Genomic DNA, 21,574 nt, shown 5'->3' with positions numbered 1-21,574 from the left:
ATTTGTCGCTAAGCACAACGCTCTGTGTGTTCTTCCTTTCTTGTGCATGGATGCTCAACTCAGCAGCTACAATGGCATGCTTGCCACTTCTTTCCCTTGCCCACTAATAGCTTTCAGGACCAGTTCTTCAAGGTGATTTATGGTGTGTAATTGTGTGGCTGCCCGAAATTGTTAGTGCATGTTTCATTCTGAGGATGCCCCCGTTGTGATGTGCATGATGGTCCTTCTATTTTCACAGTGATTTTGCAATTTCGTTGACCTTTGGACACCCGCTGTGTGCATCGCTGTGAGCATCCTAACATTTTGCCATGCCTAATTCTGCCCCTCTTCTTTTTTATTCCTTCCTCCCCTCTCTCTCTTTTTGCTCTTCCCTTTTTTTTTATTCCACAGCAGGCCTTGGTTACATATGTAGCAACTTTGTAGGCCTCTCAATGAACAGATGGCACTATGCAGGGATCGAGAGAAGACGCATACCTACAACAGGGCTTGTTTTGGTTCACTGAAAACACACGACTCCTGTGTTTCCTAAACAAATTCTAATTTGTTCAGAGAAGATACCCGTGTCCAGAAAACTACAGCTCTTTGCCGTGAACAACCTGATAATATGCCAACCAAAACAACCTGCTGTTTCACAAAAATATAAGCACTCAACTCATAAATGCAACTCTTCTGAGGTGGTGGGTGTGTTTCATCTCCTAGCCCTCAACCCTGGCCCCTCCATAGAGTGCTTCCTGGCCACCCCGAAGCACACCAAAGAACCTTATTCCTGCCGCACCTGCAACAGAACAACGAAGCCAGCAACAAACAACACAAACCACCTGCACTGCATCCTCCTCAACACACGCTCCGCACGAAAACACGCCATCGAGCTCTGGGACTTGCTCGACACCACCGCCCCAGACGTGGCCTTCCTGACCGAAACCTGGTGGAACGACTCTTCGGCCCCTGACATCGCTATCGCCATACCGGACGGATACAAGATCACCAGAAGAGATCGAACCAAAGGAATCGGCGGAGGAATAGCCATCGCCCACAAATTTACCCTCAAGATCCACACCCACACGGACGACACTCTCAAGACAGCCGAACACCTCCACTTCCAGATCCACACGGACCCCAACACGACCCTCAGAGGAACCCGCATATACCGCCCTCCAGGACCAAGAGCCCCTTTCAGCGACACCATCTCCGACCTCGTAAGCACCCACGCCATCGCCTCTCCAGACTACATCCTCCTGGGAGATCTAAACTTCCACCTTGAAAACAACAACGACGCCAACACCGCTTCACTGACCACCAACCTCCACAACTTCGGACTCCACCAACTGGTCAACACTCCCACCCACATCGCCGGTCACACGCTTGACCCCCTCTTCACCTCAAGCAACCACATCTCTTTCAGCCACACCTCCGAACTCCACTGGACCGACCATCACTGCGTCCATTTTACCTTCAAGAAAAACACCGAACACCACTGCATCCCTCTACTACCTCACCGCCGCTGGGGAAAAGTCACCAAAGACCAACTAACCAGCTCCCTCGTCAAACACCCACCACCCGACTCCAACGACCCGAGCGCCGCCGCCATCAACCTCCATCAATGGATCCTCGACTGCGCCAACACCTTAGCTCCACTCAAGAAACCCACCACCAACCAAGGAAAGAAAAAACCAGCCTGGTTCACAGAAGAACTGACCACCTCAAAACGCACCTGCCAGAAGCTCAAGAAGAAATGGATCCTCGAGCGCAATCCCGACAACCTTGCCACCCTCAAAGACGCCAACCGTGATCACCACCAACGGATCCGACTCGCCAAGCGCGCCCATTTCACTGAATGCCTCAACAACAACGCCCACGATTGCAAAGAACGCTTCGGCATCGTGAAGGAACTCTCCAACCCTAACGCCAACATCAACGACGTCCCACCCTCCCAGAAACTCTGCGACGACCTCTCCACCTTCTTCCACCAGAAAATCGCAGCCATCCATGACAGTTTCAACACCGCTCCTCCGCCAGACCCCACCCCTGACGCCCACGCCTGCCGCCTCACCGCCTGGACCCAAGTGGACGACGCCGAAACCCTAACAACCATGAATTCCATCCACTCAGGCTCTCCCACGGACCCATGCCCACATCACGCATTCAACAAAGCCGACGCCACCATCGCCCCCATACTCCGCAAGATCATCAACCTCTCCTTCAACACCGCCACCTTCCCGGACAGCTGGAAGCACGCAGAAATCCAACCCCTCCTCAAGAAACCCAAGGCTGACCCCAACGATCTCAAAAACTTCTGACCGATCTCTCTCCTCCCTTTTCCAGCGAAAGTCATCGAGAAGATCGTCAACGCACAGCTCGCCCACTTCCTAGAAGTCAACTCCATCCTAGACCCCTCTCAATCTGGATTCAGACGAAACCACAGTACCGAGACCGCACTCCTCGCCGCCACTGATGACATCAGACAACAAATAGACAATGGCGAAACCTCAGCCCTCATCCAACTCGACCTATCAGCCGCCTTCGACACAGTCTGCCACCGCACCCTACTGGCCCGTCTCCACGAAGCCGGCATCCAAGACAAAGCCCTCAACTGGATCTCATCCTTCCTCTCTGACAGAACCCAGAGAGTCCGGCTCTCCCCCTTCCGCTCCAAGGCCACCAACCTCATCTGCGGCGTCCCCCAAGGCTCCTCTCTCAGTCCAACGTTGTTCAACGTCTACATGGCCCCCCTTGCAAAAGTGGCCCGTCAACACAACCTCAGCATCATCTCCTACGCCGACGACACCCAGCTCGTCCTCTCCCTGACCAAAGACCCTCTCACCGCCAAAACCAACCTCCACGAGGGACTAAAATCCATCGCCGAGTGGATGAACAACAGCCGCCTGAAGCTCAACTCTGACAAGACGGAAGTCCTCATCCTCGGACGCTCCCCCTCGGCCTGGAACGACTCCTGGTGGCCCACTGCATTCGGACCCCCACCCACCCCAGCCAACCACGCAAGAAACCTCGGATTCATCCTCGACTCCGCTCTCACCATGTCCAAACAGGTCAACGCCGTCTCCTCTTCCTGTTTCAACACCCTCCGAATGTTCCGCAGAATCTTCAAGTGGATTCCAATAGGAACCAGAAAGACGGTAACTCAAGCCCTCGTCAGTAGCAGACTTGACTACGGCAACGCACTCTACACAGGCATCCCAACAAAAGACATCAAACGACTCCAGCGCATCCAGAACGCATCCGCCCGCCTGATCCTCGACATACCCTGCCGATGCCACATCTCCCCCCACCTGAAAGACCGCCACTGGCTCCCCGTGGAAAAAAGGATCACCTTCAAACTCCTCATCCACGCTCACAAGGCTCTACACGACACCGGACCCACTTACCTCAAAACCAGACTCAATTTTTACGTCCCCACACGTCAACTCCGCTCTGCCAACCTCGCCCTCGCCATCGTCCCCCGAATCCAGCGCAAGACCTCTGGCGGCAGATCCTTCTCCTTCCTCGCCGCCAAGACCTGGAACCCTCTCCCCACCTCGCTACGCCAGACCCAGGACCTCCTCACCTTCAGGAGACTCCTCAAGACTTGGCTCTTCGAACGCTAGCAGCTCCCTCCCCCCCCCCCCCTCAGCGCCTCGAAACCCTGACGGGTACATAGTGCGCTTAATAAGTTCTCTGATTGATTGATTGATTGATTGATTGATTGGTGAGAAGAAACAAGTTTTGAGCAATCATAAAATGTTCTCATTTTATTAATAGACATGAATCCGTCTCCCACTCCACATACTCATTCATTCTATGTTAACATAGATGTTTTTCTTGCTATATTGCCATTATTATGGCCTTGCACTGCTGCTATGTTTGGGTGCATGCATTCCATCATAGTTCGGAGTCTGCTTTCTGTTTTCAGCAAGATTAGCAGTAATGTCAGTGCAGTTGATATTTTAATATGTTGATTGTTGTGTTCTGTGATGTTTGTGGCCATAGTTAGACACTAGATCGGGTGCATGCTATCTAAAGGATGGATATGTGTATCGCCGAGCTTGGAATATATGTGTGAGGTAACTGAGACAATGGTGACCTGCGAGGATCCACTTTATACTTTAAACCAGTCTAGCTGTTAGATGTTTGTTGGTATAGCCTGTGGTCTGTTGTCTTGGAGAGTAGTATTATTTATGAAGCAAAAAGTGCGATTGTGAGCTCTCTGTGTAGCACTCAGCACCCGGCAGCCGTTAAGTACAGGACTCCCCCACGGACCAAGCAGAATTTGTTGTAGCACTTTGTCACCAAGTAATATCCACTCATAAGAGTTCAGAATATTGTTATAATATAAATGTATTGCTATTTTAGGTGTAGCCTTACAAACCAAAAAACAGCGTTGATGTTCAAAGGGCACCTTTATTGATCAACCTGGGTTATATTCAATTGGATGAGGTTGGGATGAGGTTTCCCGTGCGAAGACAGATACTACAACCCCTACAGAGTCTCAGCACTGGGAAAGAAAGGTGGTGTAGGAAATCTGCCTTTTCACCTCAGATTTCTTTGTCTTTTACTAGACCCTATATTATTGCTGGCATTAGAACTCTGTTCACTTTAGCTCTGCTAACAGGGATGTCTGTGCCTGTGCTACCTCTTTAACCATGGTTGAATGAGTGCATTCTTAATTGGCACATTTAACTTGCCTGTATGCACCTAGTGTATGGTGTAAAAAGTGCACACAGGGCTGGAAGTTAAATTCCTCTTGTGGACTGAATCACCTATTGTGCCACCCACAATAAGGGCAGGGGAAAAAATGGCTTCATGTCTACTCTACTCAAAAAAATTACTATTCCCCAGAATGTATTCTTTTGTATTGCAGTCAGATCTAACTTATTTAGCCAGGACAAACAACACACAACATATATAGCATGCATACAGAACACTAGTGCCCTTGTTTCTGAATGGATTCCTCTTTTTTGGATTCCCTTGTAATTGTAGCCTATGGGCTACATGGGAGGAGTGTGGGACATGCCCTCATAGTCACATATTCGTCAAGGGAAACATGTCTCCTATTAACTTAATTGTTCAGCATTTACTCCTCCGTCCCTAATATTCTTTTGAGTCCTGATGAAACTCCTGGATCTTTTGGCCTGTTGGACATAGGGCTGAAACATGTCGACTTTTATAGGGATTTAGGATCATTACCTCCACAAACTCCCCACTTTACTACTTTTAATCATACCACGAACACCACAAATAAAAGGGACACTTTTCTTGTTTTGAGATATTTTTGTTTTGGGATCCTGGTAGGAAAAGTTATCCAAAGTGCTCCCTGGAATATGGTCGAGCCCAACCTGCTTTTTAGGGACCAGGATGAGACCCGATAATGAAGCATGACATCATTAGGGTGTGTGAGTATTTACCTAACAACACAATGTGATGTCCTAATTATGTGAACAGCTTCACTTTATAAATAATAAGGATCCTTCATGACCCACAGGATGATCAATCAGTACATGTAGGTTACTTTTTGTGTTTTCATCTCTGCTCGTCTCCTGATAGTTTTGGGCTGTGAGTATCCTTGAAAGGGAGAGAACAGAATCAGACCCTGCTTTTGTTCTATTGGACTTTGTCTCTGGGTTTGTTGTTGATACAGTACCTGGATTTTAGTGTTGGATGAGGAAGGCGACTCGGATTATAATTATAATCATATTACACTCCCCAGAAACACAAGCAGCCCTCAGAGCTCAATTTTAGTGTGGCTGAAGACTTTCACCATTTTGGGCCTGTTCACAGAAAGGCAAACAGAAAATACTGAAGAAGTGGGTACGGATGGCCCTGAGATCTTTTACTTCATTGGTTAGAGAGACGGGAGGAGTCACCCCACCTACTAGCTTGTGCCAGGCATAAATGTGGCATCTCCAGACACTCACTTCAGAACACTTTTTATACCTGCAGAAGGTCAGAAGAAGGCTGGACATGCAGTCTGTGACCTGGAAAGGACTGAGCCTGCTCCCACCAGTACCCAGGAGACATAAGTAGACTACAAAGTTTAGTTGGCTGACCTCCTGTATGCCTACAGAGAGATAACAAGCTGCTAGAAGCCTTTTCCTGAAACTATCCAGCTGACAAGTGGCAACTGGTCTTCGACTGGGCCTTGCTGTTGGCCTCTGTCTGACACCCTATGAGTCTCTAAGTGCCTCACCTGAGGTCCTGGTGCTTCAGAAGTGAACTCTTGCAGTGGATTTGGACTTCAAAGACTAAATCAGAAGGTAAAATATTTGACCAGGATAAATCTGGTTGGTGTATCCACTCACGTCCCATCGCCATCAGCCTCAAATTGTGCCTATGTCCAGGTCAATAGTGACCATTGACTATCGTTAGAATTTTGTGCTTCATAGGCACCATTTCTACTTAAAACGTGAAAAATTAATATCTCTGGTTTCCCTTATTGGATTTTTGTCATTTTGGTGTTCTTTTGTTCATTAAAATATTTGGTTTTCTAAGTCGGTTTGGCATATTTATTTTTGTGCATTTTGACTTTATTACAGTTTTGGTTCTACTTAAAAAATATTACACATTGTTTCTAAGTTAATCCTGTCTGCTCTGTGCCATAGCTACCAGGTCGTTGAGCTCAGGTTAATTTAGTGACTTTGAGGCCTCACCGTAGCAAGGGTTATGGTTATTCCTTGAGGTGGGGGTGTGGGTAGTCACCCACCCCAAATCATAATCCACTTTCTTATGGCGGGAGTCACCCAACAACAGAAATAATCAGCAGAAATGTTGGCTGATATGCAAGGGAAGATGAAGTAGCTACTGGGTATCCCACCAGGAGGGTTATGCCAGAAGCTATCATCAAGTAGCAAAAGCCGCCCCTTAGGGGTAGTGGAATGTGAATGGTGTGGCAAAATGTCATAAAAGTCCTTCCCTTATGCTGGAAATGAAACTGTAGCAGCACACATTTTCATTGATGCACTTTGTACACTGAAATGTATCTTCAGACCCTGCTCTGGCATTGTGCACAAATACAAATGTGGGCTCCTCTCTCTGGAATACTACGCCCCTCTATCTTGGATCCTTGACCAGCCTTTCACCCTTCAGGAATGTTTTAACAACAGTGCTCCTCAACTAAGCATTTAACTTCAGACCATCACTGCCTCCCCCCCACTCTCACCTGTGTCCAATAAGCTGGGCCAAACAAAACATCTATCAGAAAAACATTCATGTATTTTCCAGTCCTGTCAGATTATGGATGAGTATGTTGTGTTTCTATATCCACTTCAGGAAGTGGCCTAAGTGTCATGTGTACTCTGCGCAATCACTTTCACAAAAAATACATTATTTCAGAAAAATGTTTGGTGTTTCTGCTTGATTTCACTTCTCCTGAACTGAACCAATGCATTACCCTTCCCTTTCTACATTCTCGCTAGTTCACATTCAGTCAGCTCCTGCCTTTTGCTTAGTTTCTTCTTTGCACATTTTTATTCCACCTTATGGGTAATAGTATTTTCTGGTGCTGGACTGTTTTCATTATTAAGGTGTGCTGTAAAAAAGAAATCAGGATCAAGAGCTTCTCCAGTTCGAGTGGTTGTGGTGGATGTGGCACGCTCTACAAACAGTGCGTGTCATAATTTGCAGCTGTTCATTTCCTGTCAAGAGGCGCTCTGGGTTATGAAAATGAATTGCTTTCTGTCCCACTCATAGACTAATTTGCATTGCCATGTAGAAAATGTTTAACAGAAGAAGACATAATAAGAAGTGTGGGAAATATGATGGGCATGATGGTGGCTGATAACTATTTTAATCAGTGTGCACTATGAAGAAAGAGCCGCACTCCAACCTGTTAATTTGAGTACCCTCAATGTGGAAGACTGTTTTACAACTGTAATATTACTACATGACCATTTACATTCAACATCTTACCTAACAACATCTGCCTAGAAAGTTAAGGAGGCTAAGTCTGATGTTTCAAGCATAACACAATACTGTTAAGACTAGGGGTCAGGGTAACTCATGTAATATGCCACACAAATTATACGAGATTATGGGAATTACACCAGGAGCACATCCCAGCATTTGGCACCATTTTCGTAGAACAAAATGCACGATTCCCTCCTAATTGGACCTGAGGTTGTGCGTTAAGAAAATAGTGCTAAACGCACCAGAACATGAACATCAGCAACCAGCAGCCGCTCGCCCTCGCTATGTTTGATGGTCCTGTGATCCAGCAGTAGGATGTTTATGCCAAATTACTTATAATTGTGCAAATGATCATAATCACGTTACTTTCAAGAATTTCAAAAGTCAAAAGATTATCATGAAAATAGTAAAACTACTCCGTTTATGCCAGCTTAATGAAAATATCACACTGGCCTAGTTGAACCCAGAAAATGTATTGAAGATCCACAGGAAAGGTGTGACGTACCAAAGCACATAACAGGTCAACGGCCTCCAAAATGAGCTCCTGGTGGCCAATGCGTGTGACTCCCAGCTCTTCCAGTTCCTGGTGGGTGATGTGTAGGAGTTGCTCACCATTGATCTTTTCTCGCTCAAAGTTTTTAATGTATTGTTGAAGACAGTCATCGAGGCCTGTCAAAGAAGAGAGAAAGATTAGAGGGTGAGGAAAAATGTTAATTTCACATCTTCTCAGCAGGATAACTCAAACACATTGATAAATATCTTTGTTATTGGTTCTACAACAGCAATGGAGTACATACAGTGTGGGCCTAATTAAGAAACGTTTTTCTTGTGCAAAGTACAAAAAGCTTCATTGGTGAAGCCATTTCTAAGGTCACCATTCACACTAGAAGTAGATGCCTCCTTTTGTATGACAGTAGCGAAGCAATCAAGCTAAGGTCTTCAGTTTCTGTCACAGAGTTGATAACATGGATGTTCAGTAGAGACTCTTGGGATTGGCCCCAGCAAATATTGCTCACACCAAAACGACATAGCTTTGAAAGTATCCTTGAAGGTTGGCAATGCTTTGCCGTCCTAAAAGTATTCCTAAATCACCTGTCAGTGGTACAATAAGTGTGAGAAATTGGTACAAACCTCCTTGTCCATCTTTTCTGTGGATATAGGGCTCTCTCCATAAGGAAAATATTTCACTATGGAAGAAAAAAGATAAACATGTGCACAGGTATGTTAAACATAACCCTATTACCGTAGACTGGGGCCCACATGAATAATCTGCAGGCTTAGGGCTAGCATAATCAGACATATATCTGGAATTAAAGTAACTTTGGAAAGCCTGAAAGCCTTGGGAATTTCAGAAACTGCAGACAAATACACAATTCATTGCCTTGATCCTAGGAATGTCTGGGGTTCCCCGTAGATTTTGTGAAATCTCTTAGAAAACTTTGGAGCTCAGCCCAATGCATAGGTCAGGTCTTTTCCTTTGGTTGCATCCCGGCAACAATGATTACATGTTTCTAAATAATATGAAACAATTACAACTATTTCACATAACATATGAAATGGTTGCTTTAAATGATTGATGGCAACATTCAGACATTGGTTGTGTCTCTTGTAGCTCAACTGGCTAACTCACTGATCGGGTCTTATATTACTTGTTCACACAAGTTACATATCTTGGCTCGCTTAAGTAGGTAACTATGAAAGTACTAAACTAAATTAGTGGCTTTTAAAAGACTCCAACAGAAGCTGTAATGTACAAATTAGGATATAATCTTAATAAAAATTAGATTACGAAGAGGGTAAACAAGGAAAGGCTTAAAAGATGTGGTTCTCATATCATCTCCATAAAAACCACAAACACTTAGAGGTAAAACAGTTTACATTTTATCACAAATTTTGTGAAATGTAGAAAGACATATACTAACTGTTATTATAACTACTCATTTCTACTGATAAACCTCTTCATCTAAACCATGTTTTCTCTGCCATTTTTTGAGTCATGCCCAACGTACCTGCTCTCCAAGGCACTCTACTTCAATGCCATCTTCTCTTAAAATCCTCTAGGAATCCACCTTTTGTGTGGTCTCCCTGAGAGTCTTTTCATTTTTATTGGGTGGATTTACTGGCATATTTACACTTCTTAATAGTTGATTGCTGATTAACATTTCCTAGTGCATTTGCTCATACAATACATAGGGGTATCAAACAACTGCTTCTTTATTTTAATATTAGGTAAGCACACAATCCAAATGTATGCACCTGTCTTAAAGGTCAATCATCCATTGTAGGATATGTGTGACTTAATCCCCCCTAGCTCCCACCCCGCGCACACAGATGTGACTGTGATAAGTGCATGGCTTTCAAACAGAGCAGCACTACTAACATATCAGACTAAATTCATTGTCACACATGAGAGGCAATCACTAACATGACCTTAACACCCCAGTGCAAAAGTACATAATGTGCAGAAGGGAACTCTGTAGGTTTGCTAAACTTCCATCTTTCAACAGTAACTTCATTCATAGTGTCTTACTTCAAGGCGGATGGCAGCCGCTACTGGACAAATGTATTGTAAGTGGTATATTCAAGAACCTTGACCTACGAATCAAGTACAGACACCATGTTTACTGCACTGTTCTAGACAATGCAAGTCTAAATGTACTGGTTATTGTAGATATTCTCTATCAATTTCACAAATAGGATTTCTAGAAAGGCTGTTAATGTTTGTCTTATGAATCAGGAATTATCCAACTAGGTTAATCTGCCTTGGCCTCTCTGTCAGTGATTGTAATTGACATTCCTATTGTTGGACCTGACATCCTTGGTGTGTTTTTTCCACAACATTTTGGCTTCAATCCTCCTATTTTTGCGCACTTCATTTCTGACGGCCTTAGGACTCTGCTCTCTTTACCCCTGCTAACCAATACAAGAGCGCTTGTTCTTTCTCCTTTAAACATGGTAATACTGCCCTGCACCCGATTGGTATATTTAATTTACTTGAAAGGACCTAGTGAAGTGGTAATAAATGTATCCAGGGCCTGCACATTTAATACGACTAGTGGGCCAGCAGCACTCATTGTGAACCCCCTTAAGCAGCTCTTTAATAATGTCTCAGGCCTGCCATTGCAGCCTCTGTGTACAGATTAGACTGCCATTTCAATCTGGCAAAAAAAAAATTTGCCCGGCCTAAACCTTCCTTTTTAATATGTATATGTCACCTCTATGGCAGGTCCTAAACAGCCTATAGGGAAGGGTGCAGTGTATCTAAAAAGTTGGACATGTACTTTTACATTTTACATTTCCTAGTAGTGAAAAACTCTTAAATGTTTTATTTACTACTGCAAGACCTACCTCTCCCATAGAATAACATTGATTAACCTTATTACATTTAATAAGTGATAACGTTCAGTTGGGAGCAGATAGGAATCTTGAGTTTGGTATCCAAAGAATTGTAATTTAAAGCCCGCTTTAATGATAAAGTGGATTTTAAGTCACAATTCTGGAAATGCCACTTTAAAAAGTCCCTTTTTCTTGTCCTAAACATTTGGTGCCTGCAGCCTGTATCATGGGTCACATGACTAAGTGAAACTGGCAGTTGGCACTTGTATGTTGTTCTCAGTCAGTGAGACAAAGGGGGAAAGGTTTTGACAGGATGGGCAATCTCTGTCTTGATGAGGGGGAAGAGCTGCCCCCTACCACACTTGCACATCACAACGGCTCTGCCTGAGCACACTTTGCAGGACATCTCTAGACCTGTGGAAGACTCAGAAGGGGTGCTGTGCTGCAAGAAGGACTGTGACTCTGACGCTCTGCTGCCCTGCTACCTGAGTGAAAAGTACTGGACCCACATTTTGAAACCAGGACCACTAGAGTGACTCCAAGGGCTAGTTGACTGGCCTCCTGACCAGAGCTTCAGGGACAGAAAAGGCCCCAATTACGTTGGACCAAGCACCTGGGCTCTTTCTGCTGTGAGTCTTGCAGCCCATAAGTGGTGCCAGTGCTGGACCCTTGAAAGTTGTTCTGAAGGTACTCTGCCAGCCCAGCTGTGGTACAGTGAGAACTGACACAGTGTGACGCATTGTGTTGCAGCCCAGCACTATTCAACACATCCTCACTGCAAGACTCCGTACCTCTTTGAAATGATGACTGTGCAATGCCTCCTTAACGTAGGACCTCACATCTCAGCCTTGCAACACCTCAGAACCACAACTGAATGACCCATCCTTGATGCAGAACCTCGCAGTGCAGCCGTGCAGTTCTTTTACATCATTGCTTCATGATGCATACTCAATGCAAGACCTTATATCACGGCCTGCAGCCCATTAGAACAGCTGTTGCATAATGGATCCTTTATGCAGGATCTCACAATGCTCCACAACCCAGTTAGGGTACTTTGCCCAGCAGGCCTAACTAGGTCCCTGTAGCCGGCCCACGCCCCAACATGGTTTGCCTGAATGTGTGACTTTGTCCAGGCCTGGCGTGACCAGATCACCACGGTTTGCACTTTGTGCTTTTAGGCACTAATTTCACTTAAACCTTTAGAACTGCATATGTCCTGTTCTACTGATTGGGTTTTTCTTGTTTTAGTCTCAAATAATTTATAACATTTTTCCCTATTTTCTAAATTGATGTGGAATTTTTCCTGTGTCATGTTTTCATTTTATTACTGTTTGAAGAGCTATATAAATGTTTTACGCATTTTCCTCAAAGTGAAGCCTGACTGCTTTTGTGCCAAGTTACCAGAGGGTTAAGCATAGGTTAATTTAGGGTTTGCTTGTGTTTCACCCTGACAATAATTGTCGTTGCTGCTAGAGTAGAGTTTTACTCTCCTCAACTAGTAACCCAATTTACAACACCTCTAAAACCCAGAGCTCTAGTTATAAAGAGATTTCTGCTGACAAGATAAGGATACCATTGGGAGGGGGACAGCATGGTGTAATGACTTCCAGGCCTCTACGCCAGCAGGCTTGGGATTTCCCCATCTCATTTTAGAAATGGGTTTTCTGAAATAGCTTTGGCTCTAAAACAAGATAAAGAAATGAAAAGTGGGCTGGGAGGGCAAAGCATTGGAAAATATGAAAGGCTCTAAGTTTAACATCAACCACTGTTAGGTTGCACTATAACGTAGCCTGCTATTCCCCACTATAAAAAGGTTGTCCACGCCTTAAAAGGAAAAACACTGCTTGGATTTAGGAAAGGAGGCAGAAGACTTACAAGGACCGATGGAAAGTAAGAAAATAGACACAGTTTGATATCAGCTCATGTTAGGAAAGATAGTGCAAACTCCTTGCTCACGATTTCTATCTATTAGCTTGCACTAGGCTCTCTTCTCAAAATTGCCCCTGCCAATTACGTGACTCTCCACCTAGGACCAGGAAGAGAGTTTTCTACACTGCTTGAAGAGTGGGCTATGTGAACTGCTCTATTGTTAGGCATGTGTTTTCTTTCAAGAGTGTGTTGAGCCAGGGTGAACTTATAAGGTAACAGTGTCCTGAAGAGTGACTGCCACCCTCAACTGCAAGAGTTGGTGAACTGCAAAAGTCACTATGGTGCACCTGCATTGCTGTTGTTTTCCTGTAAGGGTATCTCAGAGGTTGTGAAGAATGAGTGGGGGCATTGGAAACACCCTGTCTGCAAAAAAAAGAGCTGCTGGCCCTGGATACACCGTTCTGCGAGTTCTGAGAATCACCTGACTGACAAATCAAGCAGCTCCGTTTCACAGAAGGAAATGGGCATGACCTACAATGATGATTGTCTGTGCCTCTATCTTCCCAGCCTATATGAAACTGAGCAGATTGATAGAGAATGCTGTGTTTTTTTATGTTTGCTGGGTCTTCAGTGGTTGCTTTGGACTGGAGGAACCGGTAGCTCCATTACACAGAAGGAATTGAGCTCCAGTAGAAAGATAATTGATTGTGTCCCAGTCCTCCTACCATGTGTCAGGCTAAGAGGTTTTACTAATTACTTTTTCCCCTGCATGACTGGCTTCTAGTGAAGGTTCTGGAAACACTTTGGTGAAGGCTGTTAAAACCATAACACATTATCCGTTCAACAGCTTTTTGTCATTTTGGTGTTGTTTATAAACATTTTCCCTTAAATTAGTATGGGGATTTCAAACAATTGATTTCTCAATTTTAATGTTGTTTTTCATGCTGCTAAACACTGAACTCAAATTTTTCCTGAGGGAAGCATGATGTTTGAGCCATAATTGCCAAGGATAAGCAGAGGATTTTTCAAGGAAAGCTGATTGTACTTTTTAGCCATTAGCTTTCTAAACAATTTGACGACTCTGCAACCGCTTACATTAAGAATATGGCTTCTCTTCCCTTCTGATAAAATGTCCAGTTTCCTACACATTCTTTAAATCTTAAGGTACAACCTCCACTACTCTAGCCATAACCTGAAACTTATGTTTAACCCATCCATAATCTTGACCCCAATCTTTACACTAACCATTATTTTGACCCTAACTATACCTCCTTACCTTTTACTTTCCCTTATACCATCCCTTACTTTAACCGTAACCTAACCCCAAAAGTTAACCTAATCCTAAAACAATCCCTTGCCAGATTCCTAACTCTTTCATGTGTCCAAACACTAAATCTTACGCCTATCCTAAACCTATCCCACACACCTGTCCCACATAATCCATCACACCATATCTTACACTAACTTTGACCTATAGAGATAAACCTTCACTTGTGATGGCAAATTCCTATTCTTGATTCATAGAATAAGGAATGGTATTAATTTAAACATGCAAATGGGATTTAAAACATGGAAACTTACTCCACAACTACAAAATGGCTGTGTGAGAAAATATGTTCTATTTAGCCGATTTGTAGGCATTCCAGGATATGTCCATCTGTGAAAGTGTAAAAACACCCATAACCTCGAAAATTTGTATGAACTCACAAACGAATTGCATGTATTGTCTGAGCCGAAAAACAATCGAAGATGTATTCTTTCCAAGGTCGGAACTGGGGTACACTGTCAGAATTATTGTAAAATGTGCTGCTCTCCTGTGGTGCTACTGGAATTATTTCTATGTTATGAAAGGGAGAAAATGACCATGCATATAGCCGTAAACCTACTTGAGTACATTTCTCACTTTCAGTCTGAGAGTTTTATGAATCAGACTGCTAGCAAATTAGTTAGTAAGTGAAATACGCGTATAGTGCACTAGACTCCAAAATACTTGCAGACAGAATAACACTAGAATTACCACCCCATTTGGAATTTGTCCTCACAGGAGAAAATGCTACAATGATCCTACAAAGGAAATTGGAAAACCTCTACCTCTTTGAGTGATAACTTAATTACAGAGTTTTTTGTGACTCTTTGTATCTTACTGTTGTCTTTGCTGTGAATTATCTCTGGATGTCCAGGCCTGATGCACAAATCATTTTCTGTGAGAAATTGTGATTTACTGCATGCACAGTCATGGCTTACTCATGAATTTCCAAGAGTAGGACATGCTTACTCATTTCAGCAAGCTTGGTATTAAGGTCCCTGAGTAAGTATGTCCTACTTTAACTTTAAATACGTGTGAAATTAAATATTTATCAGTACAAGATGTCTCTGAACTAAAATAGGGAAAAGAAATTCCAGAGATGACAGAAGATACCCCTATTAAGGATGACTCAACCTTCTGGAACGATTTCTGTGTAATACACTAGGCACCATGGTTTCACTATTAAAGAGCTATTTCAGCATGAAGGAATAGTCATGGGTCATTCCGACTTGAAATAACAGTGTATGACCCTGAGCCTCTGATACAGGTACTTTAATGCACCATGTACAAAGAGATGTATTGAGATTCTGCATTGACAACAGAACTAGTATGAAAAGACACACCAACAAAATATATGCACCCATAAAATAATTGAAGAAGCAGTGTTCTGAGAAACTATTATAATGTAAGGAAAGGTGACAAGCTCAACATTACAGATGTATGGTGGTTAAGAATCAATCTATCTCCAAAGTTCTCAACGGCTTAACACAGGCCACTGCAGTGCAGAGGGTCTTCAACCATCTAGGGGTCAGCAAGTCTTTAGGGGGGCTCCTCTCAGCCCATGACCAATGAAGATTTGTGAGATATGGGAGACTCTATAGCCCATCTTCACGTTCTGCTAGGGGCCCTCATCAATTTGCGTTATGCTACTGTAAATACTTCACTATTAGAAGTAGATCCAGATCCTGATCACCTCACATAGTGTCTCAGATGCAAATTAGAAAAAGCTGATTATACCTGTGGGCTTTCTACTTTCTTCTCCGTAATCAGTTACAGGAAAACATAAAGACAAATGTGGAAATAAAAGAAACTCAATTTCGATGCAAGTTGGGTAATTCCAATGGGCAATCAATTCACAGCGGAGCTGATGATGAACAAGAAAATATTGACCTTTATAACAACTAATAGGGCTTGGAATATATTTTGATGAGAGTGCAAAAGCATTGTTCCACCTGTACTTATGAATTGGAAAAATTAATTTAAAAACTGGAATATCTAATTATGGCTTCTAAGCACAATATCGAATCCGACAAAGAAAGTACATCCATGTAGATATGGTTTAAGAAAAATGTTGAATGTCTTAGACCTCCCCGCACTGGGGCTATGAGTGATCACACACTACAGAGGATTTACAGTGAGGCAAGGGTGATATACTTTACTTGGTATTTGCAAAACATGTCACTGTACAGACAGGACGGAATGCCATTTCGAGGGTACAATGCATATATCTTAACTCTTTCCACATGTCCTCAATAGCGGGACAAGATGTGGTGTGTACTGATTTAGGAGGTGGTGACAAGGCAGAACAAATATACCAACATTTATATCCTATACAAATTTGTTCCTGCATTCGCAGGAAGACATTAAGCTGCTACACTTCACAATATGCTAATTAGAGTATCCAAGTAAAAAAAAAATTGAAAAAGATTTGCAAAACAGGCTTTTTATCTCTCGGTAAAATGAGAGTGGGTTGGCATTCAAAACTGTCACCTTGCTCCCCCTTCCCAATTTTCCTCCAAATATTGTGAGATATCTCAGCTTTATTTTCTCATCACCAGTTCTGGAATATTGTGGAGGAAATGTTAACTGATTAGTTAAACTGTTATCGTCTAGCTTTTTTCACGTAATTTAAGAACACATGCGCAGTGGATTACGGGGGTACCTTGGTGAAACATTTTGTCAAAATGTTTTTCCACTGTGCTCAGCAGCACTTTTTATCCTGCCATTCTGAATGGATGTGGGAAAAAGCAGGAGCAAGCTACAATTCTTATTACCTTGTTTACTTTTATTTGGAAATATGATATAATGTTTAAATAAGCCACCAGTGTTGTTTAGAAAATTGCTGCACTTTGGTCTTGCCAGCGAGTCAATGCCCCGTGAATGCCAGTGCAGCCTTTTATCTTAGCAGAAGGAGACTGAAAATGGCAGCGGAAGCGTAGTGCTTTGTGCTTGGTACACTGCTGTCTTTCAGACTCAAAATATTCCACCCACATGCGCTGCTCCTACGCAGGCTGAATTTATGAACTGAAGTCGCACAAAGAACGTGTTTTCTTTGTGCCTCAGACCTCATACTATACAATCCCTAAACATTTATTGAAGTGATCTATTGTCGACAATACAAACTGTAATTATTCCGTTCTCGAAAAGACAAATTGAATACGTTAATTGGTTGAGAAAGTTTCATTCATGGCAACCAAAATGCGAGGTATGGTACTTAAATTGCTAGGCAGTAATTCAGCACTGAGACAGGAATAAATGTGTTTAACAAAAACAGACACAAATGTTTTTCCGACACAGGTGTGGAGGCATTTACAGATGAAATGTTGAACGCATGCGACTTTTCTACTTGAGGGGATGTCTGAAAGTGGACGGAGATGGCACTTGGGGTAGGATGGAGGAGTGGGGATGCAGATGTTCTGTGCAACCACGAAGTCATACTTTGAAACTAGAAGTATTTTTCCATACATAATGTCGTTGACTTCTAGATCTACGAAAAGTATTTCTAAGAAACGCAGAAGTGGGTGGTAGAGGGAAACATACTCTAAAGTGTCAGGTTTCCCAACCGCCTATCTCTCTTTGTCCCTGCCTCAATTAGAAGCAAACAGCTCAGTTTGTGGTGGCGAGCTCTGTCATTATAAACAGCATTCCAGAGGCCAGTCACTATATGACCACCACACCAATGGCATCGGAAGGCCCATCCAATCTCTGAAGGTCGTTCTGTAAGGCATAGTAGGCCCGGGCAGGAAAAAAGGAAAAATGTCCCTTGTATGCTGGAGAAAACTTATCAAGCATATTGCTTATCTGTTTTGGAGAAAAACTGAATGCCAACTAAAACCCTTAGCATGACCTGCCAACCAACATTGCAGTTTCAGTAAAAGGACTTGGCAATGTCAGCGGGAGCACTTTCGGCACAACAAATCCTGCCATACATGCCAGGATCTCTAAATATGGTTGGACAGCTTTGGATGGGCCAAACCAGAGGCTTGGAGCCAACCCACCAACAACTAAAGGAGGCTCCAGTTTGTATTTTGTGTAAAAAAAGAATCTGTAATCACCCCAATATTTTAAAGGGCTGTGTGAGAAGACGTTTCTAGACAGGGAAAGTTACTATCCCTCTGGAGAACAAAGACATGGAAAATGCAAATTATACTTTTACACTAGCACTAAGAAGGCAGATTTTCCATTGCCAAGCAACCACCTGGAAGAAAATAGCATTTGCAAGTGTCCTAATGGAAAGCTATGTCTGTCCTAGGCTTCAGGACTTATACCTCGAAAAACAAAGATATGTTATCTGAAAGTAACCAATAACCAGTCTTCATTCTCTTTTGAAAACGACTGCAAGCATCTTTAACAGTGTTGTGAGTATACAATGCACTCTGACAACATAAACCTTGAGAGACATGGCTGCATGACCTCTGGTTCTGCTCAATGCACATTGTTTAATGAATAACTCAATTGCTATCAATCACGATCACATTATTATGTTGTTCATCTCGTTTGATAGATAAAATCTCTTCAAAACAACGAATCTTACTGTACCCACTTTTTGGCAGATACTCCACATCCACAATTCTCTAAATAGAGCCCTATTATTTACACATCTGCAATGTAACTCATTTGATTTAATAAGGGGATACTGTATATGGAAACATTCTGATTCTTAGGAATGCCTAGAGACATACAAGATGACCACCCATTACAAGTAGGTTGACGAGAAGACTTTCCAAAGAGCAAACATTAATTACCCTTAGTGACTACAATGCTGTACAACATTCAAAATAGAAATGACTTCACAAAAACATCAATAATAAATTGAAACACTCTTTACATTGCATTAGTCAAACTAAATAAAAAATAACTAAAGTTTGAGTGCACTATAAATAATTCTAGATTGATGAGGAATCTCTGTTTTCTAAAATCTAGCAGGAGCAGAAAGTTCATAAATCAGGTGGAAGATTGCCCCATTTCTGATGGACAATTCCAGGAGATGGTTACATTTGATTCAATTTATTTTAATATGGAATGTCCAGTATCCTAGATGAAGGTTACCAAAGTCACAATTTGAGGCAATATGAATGCCAATGTTGCAATGTAGTGTCCCACCAAACAAAGAAGTGCACTGGTAGGATCCCACTGCCCATGCAGCACAATGTTCAACTTTTTCCCAATTTAAATGCAGCCCACCATCTACACTGCTGCTTCCGCACCCAAATTTGGTAATATGTGTTCGAAGATGGAATGAGAAACACTCTTCATTATGATCAACAATTCTCTACTATTAATGAGGGCAGCGTTTTGGCAAATGACAGTGACAGATCTTAGATTTGATTGTCATCTCACTGATACAGGCTTTAGAACCATCACCCATTCAAGAACATGAAACAGACTAATTTCACCAGATGAAAAGTATCTCCACACTGCAATACAGTGCAGCAGTAGGCAGAAATTACCTTTATATACAGAAAAAATTGAAGTATTTGTTCTTCCACCTCAGTGCTACCAGCTTCCCGGTCAAGTGATGTTTCATATATAATATAAGGTCCACTATCTAATTAACCCCAAGTCATGCTTAGGCTGCTTAGTTGTCTCAAAGGTTTGATGTAACTGAGTAACACGCACATAATGGTGTAGTCAGGCACCAATCTGGATAGTCGTAGTGTCTGGAGTATACTATATGCAGGTAAATAGTGCATGTGAAATATGAGAGCCAAGCAGCATCACATATTGCATGGAGGAAAGTCTAGTCTCATTCTACCCATCTTGACTCATTGAAATTGATGTGTAAAGAGCCAGTCCAAGATCTTCCTACTAAAGCCATTTTTGCCCCTCAAGGTAGTATCAAGAATGCTGAAGATTGTGTTGCTCTAGGGTGAAGAGCGACAATAAACAGCTCCCGTTCTTATCCAGATGTGGCAACAATCACCTGGTACCACTTTGGTGGCAGTTTGAGTGTTGCAGCCAACACTATCAAGCCTAATACAATGCGCAGAGAGTGCAGCTATCACTTGAAGAGGAGCTGCAGTTAAAGAAACTATCAATGTCCATTGAAAGCTTCTCTTCATTTAACAGCATAAGCAGCTAGGACCATAAGTAGTTACTACTAAATGAGACAACGTATTTGTAAGACAAAGCAATATAAAGGAATGCATTTTGCTAACTGCTATTTACAGGTAATATTAAATAAAACTAATTAGAGCTGAAAACCATAAAATGAATGGGTGAGGGATTCCAAGTTGGTCGAGACACCACCAATTGAGGGGAAGTTTTACTAAGGACATGCACTGTCTTTGCATGATACTTGTCGTCACCAGGCAACACAAGTCCTTAAGTGAGATTTAAAAAAAACACATAAGGGGCTATTTGTGCCACCCTGTGTTGCATTTCATTGGGGTAAGCGTTCCATAAGTGGAGCACGGGCCTTCCCATGCACCAGCCCATGGAGTTTGACACAATCCCAGATTTACTTAAAATGATGCACCCACCACAGAGAGGTGTAATGTTGAGAAACATCACTGTTTAGCAGTAATATTAGTTGTTAGAAATGTATTAGTTATTAACCATGATTCACCCATACTTGGACATTCAACCATCATGTGTTCCTACAGACTAGAGATCACAAGACACTACAGTTCAGACCAATTTTTACAAACCTATGCTTGACCTAGTAGCATTTCAGAAAAAGTCTATGGGGAAAAAAGGAGGAATGCCTCTCTACCTTTCAGGGAATTCCAGTGGAGTTAGTTCTACATTTAACTGAATCTTTACCTTTCAAGAACTGACTCTAAGAACTGGAAGTCAGCTTCCAGACCTAATTCACATGGAGATTTATATGAATCCTGCACTTGACAGCTTCCTGTCTGCTTGTGAAACTTAACAATAAATTGTGTGAGGTCAATTGGGCCAGAGGCTGTCTCTGACCAGGGAAGACTTCTGAGCAGTTCATAGGATCTCATTTAACTGGTGGCCATCTGGGAAGACTGAGGAGACTTGCAATATTCGAGGCTAGCCCCTTACAAATAATTTCAGGATGGCTGAGGACTCTGTGGTCACTTTGTGCAACTAACCTAAAGACATATATGCTGCTGCTACCACTACTGGAGTACCTGCCTACACAACCAATCACCAACAACATCACTAAATAGAGTCCGGTTTACAGAAACCAGGCAG

The 21,574-nt window shown here is 42.8% G+C and overlaps 1 protein-coding gene across 1 annotated transcript in view; it reads right to left on the bottom strand.

Annotated features, from left to right (window-relative positions):
- LOC138265076 (connector enhancer of kinase suppressor of ras 2-like) overlaps positions 1 to 21,574 on the bottom strand; it is a 1,142,768-nt gene that overhangs the window by 623,555 nt on the left and 497,639 nt on the right. Inside the window, exon 2 of the mRNA XM_069212623.1 lies at positions 8,402 to 8,565. Coding sequence (XP_069068724.1) covers positions 8,402 to 8,565 — 164 coding nt within the window. The remainder of the gene's footprint in view (positions 1 to 8,401; positions 8,566 to 21,574) is intronic.

This window comes from Pleurodeles waltl, chromosome 2_1, assembly GCF_031143425.1.
Source record: "Pleurodeles waltl isolate 20211129_DDA chromosome 2_1, aPleWal1.hap1.20221129, whole genome shotgun sequence".
NCBI lineage: Eukaryota > Metazoa > Chordata > Amphibia > Caudata > Salamandridae > Pleurodeles > Pleurodeles waltl.
The sequence above is the reverse complement of the archived record's forward strand: the minus strand, read 5'-3'. Positions and strand labels throughout refer to the sequence as shown.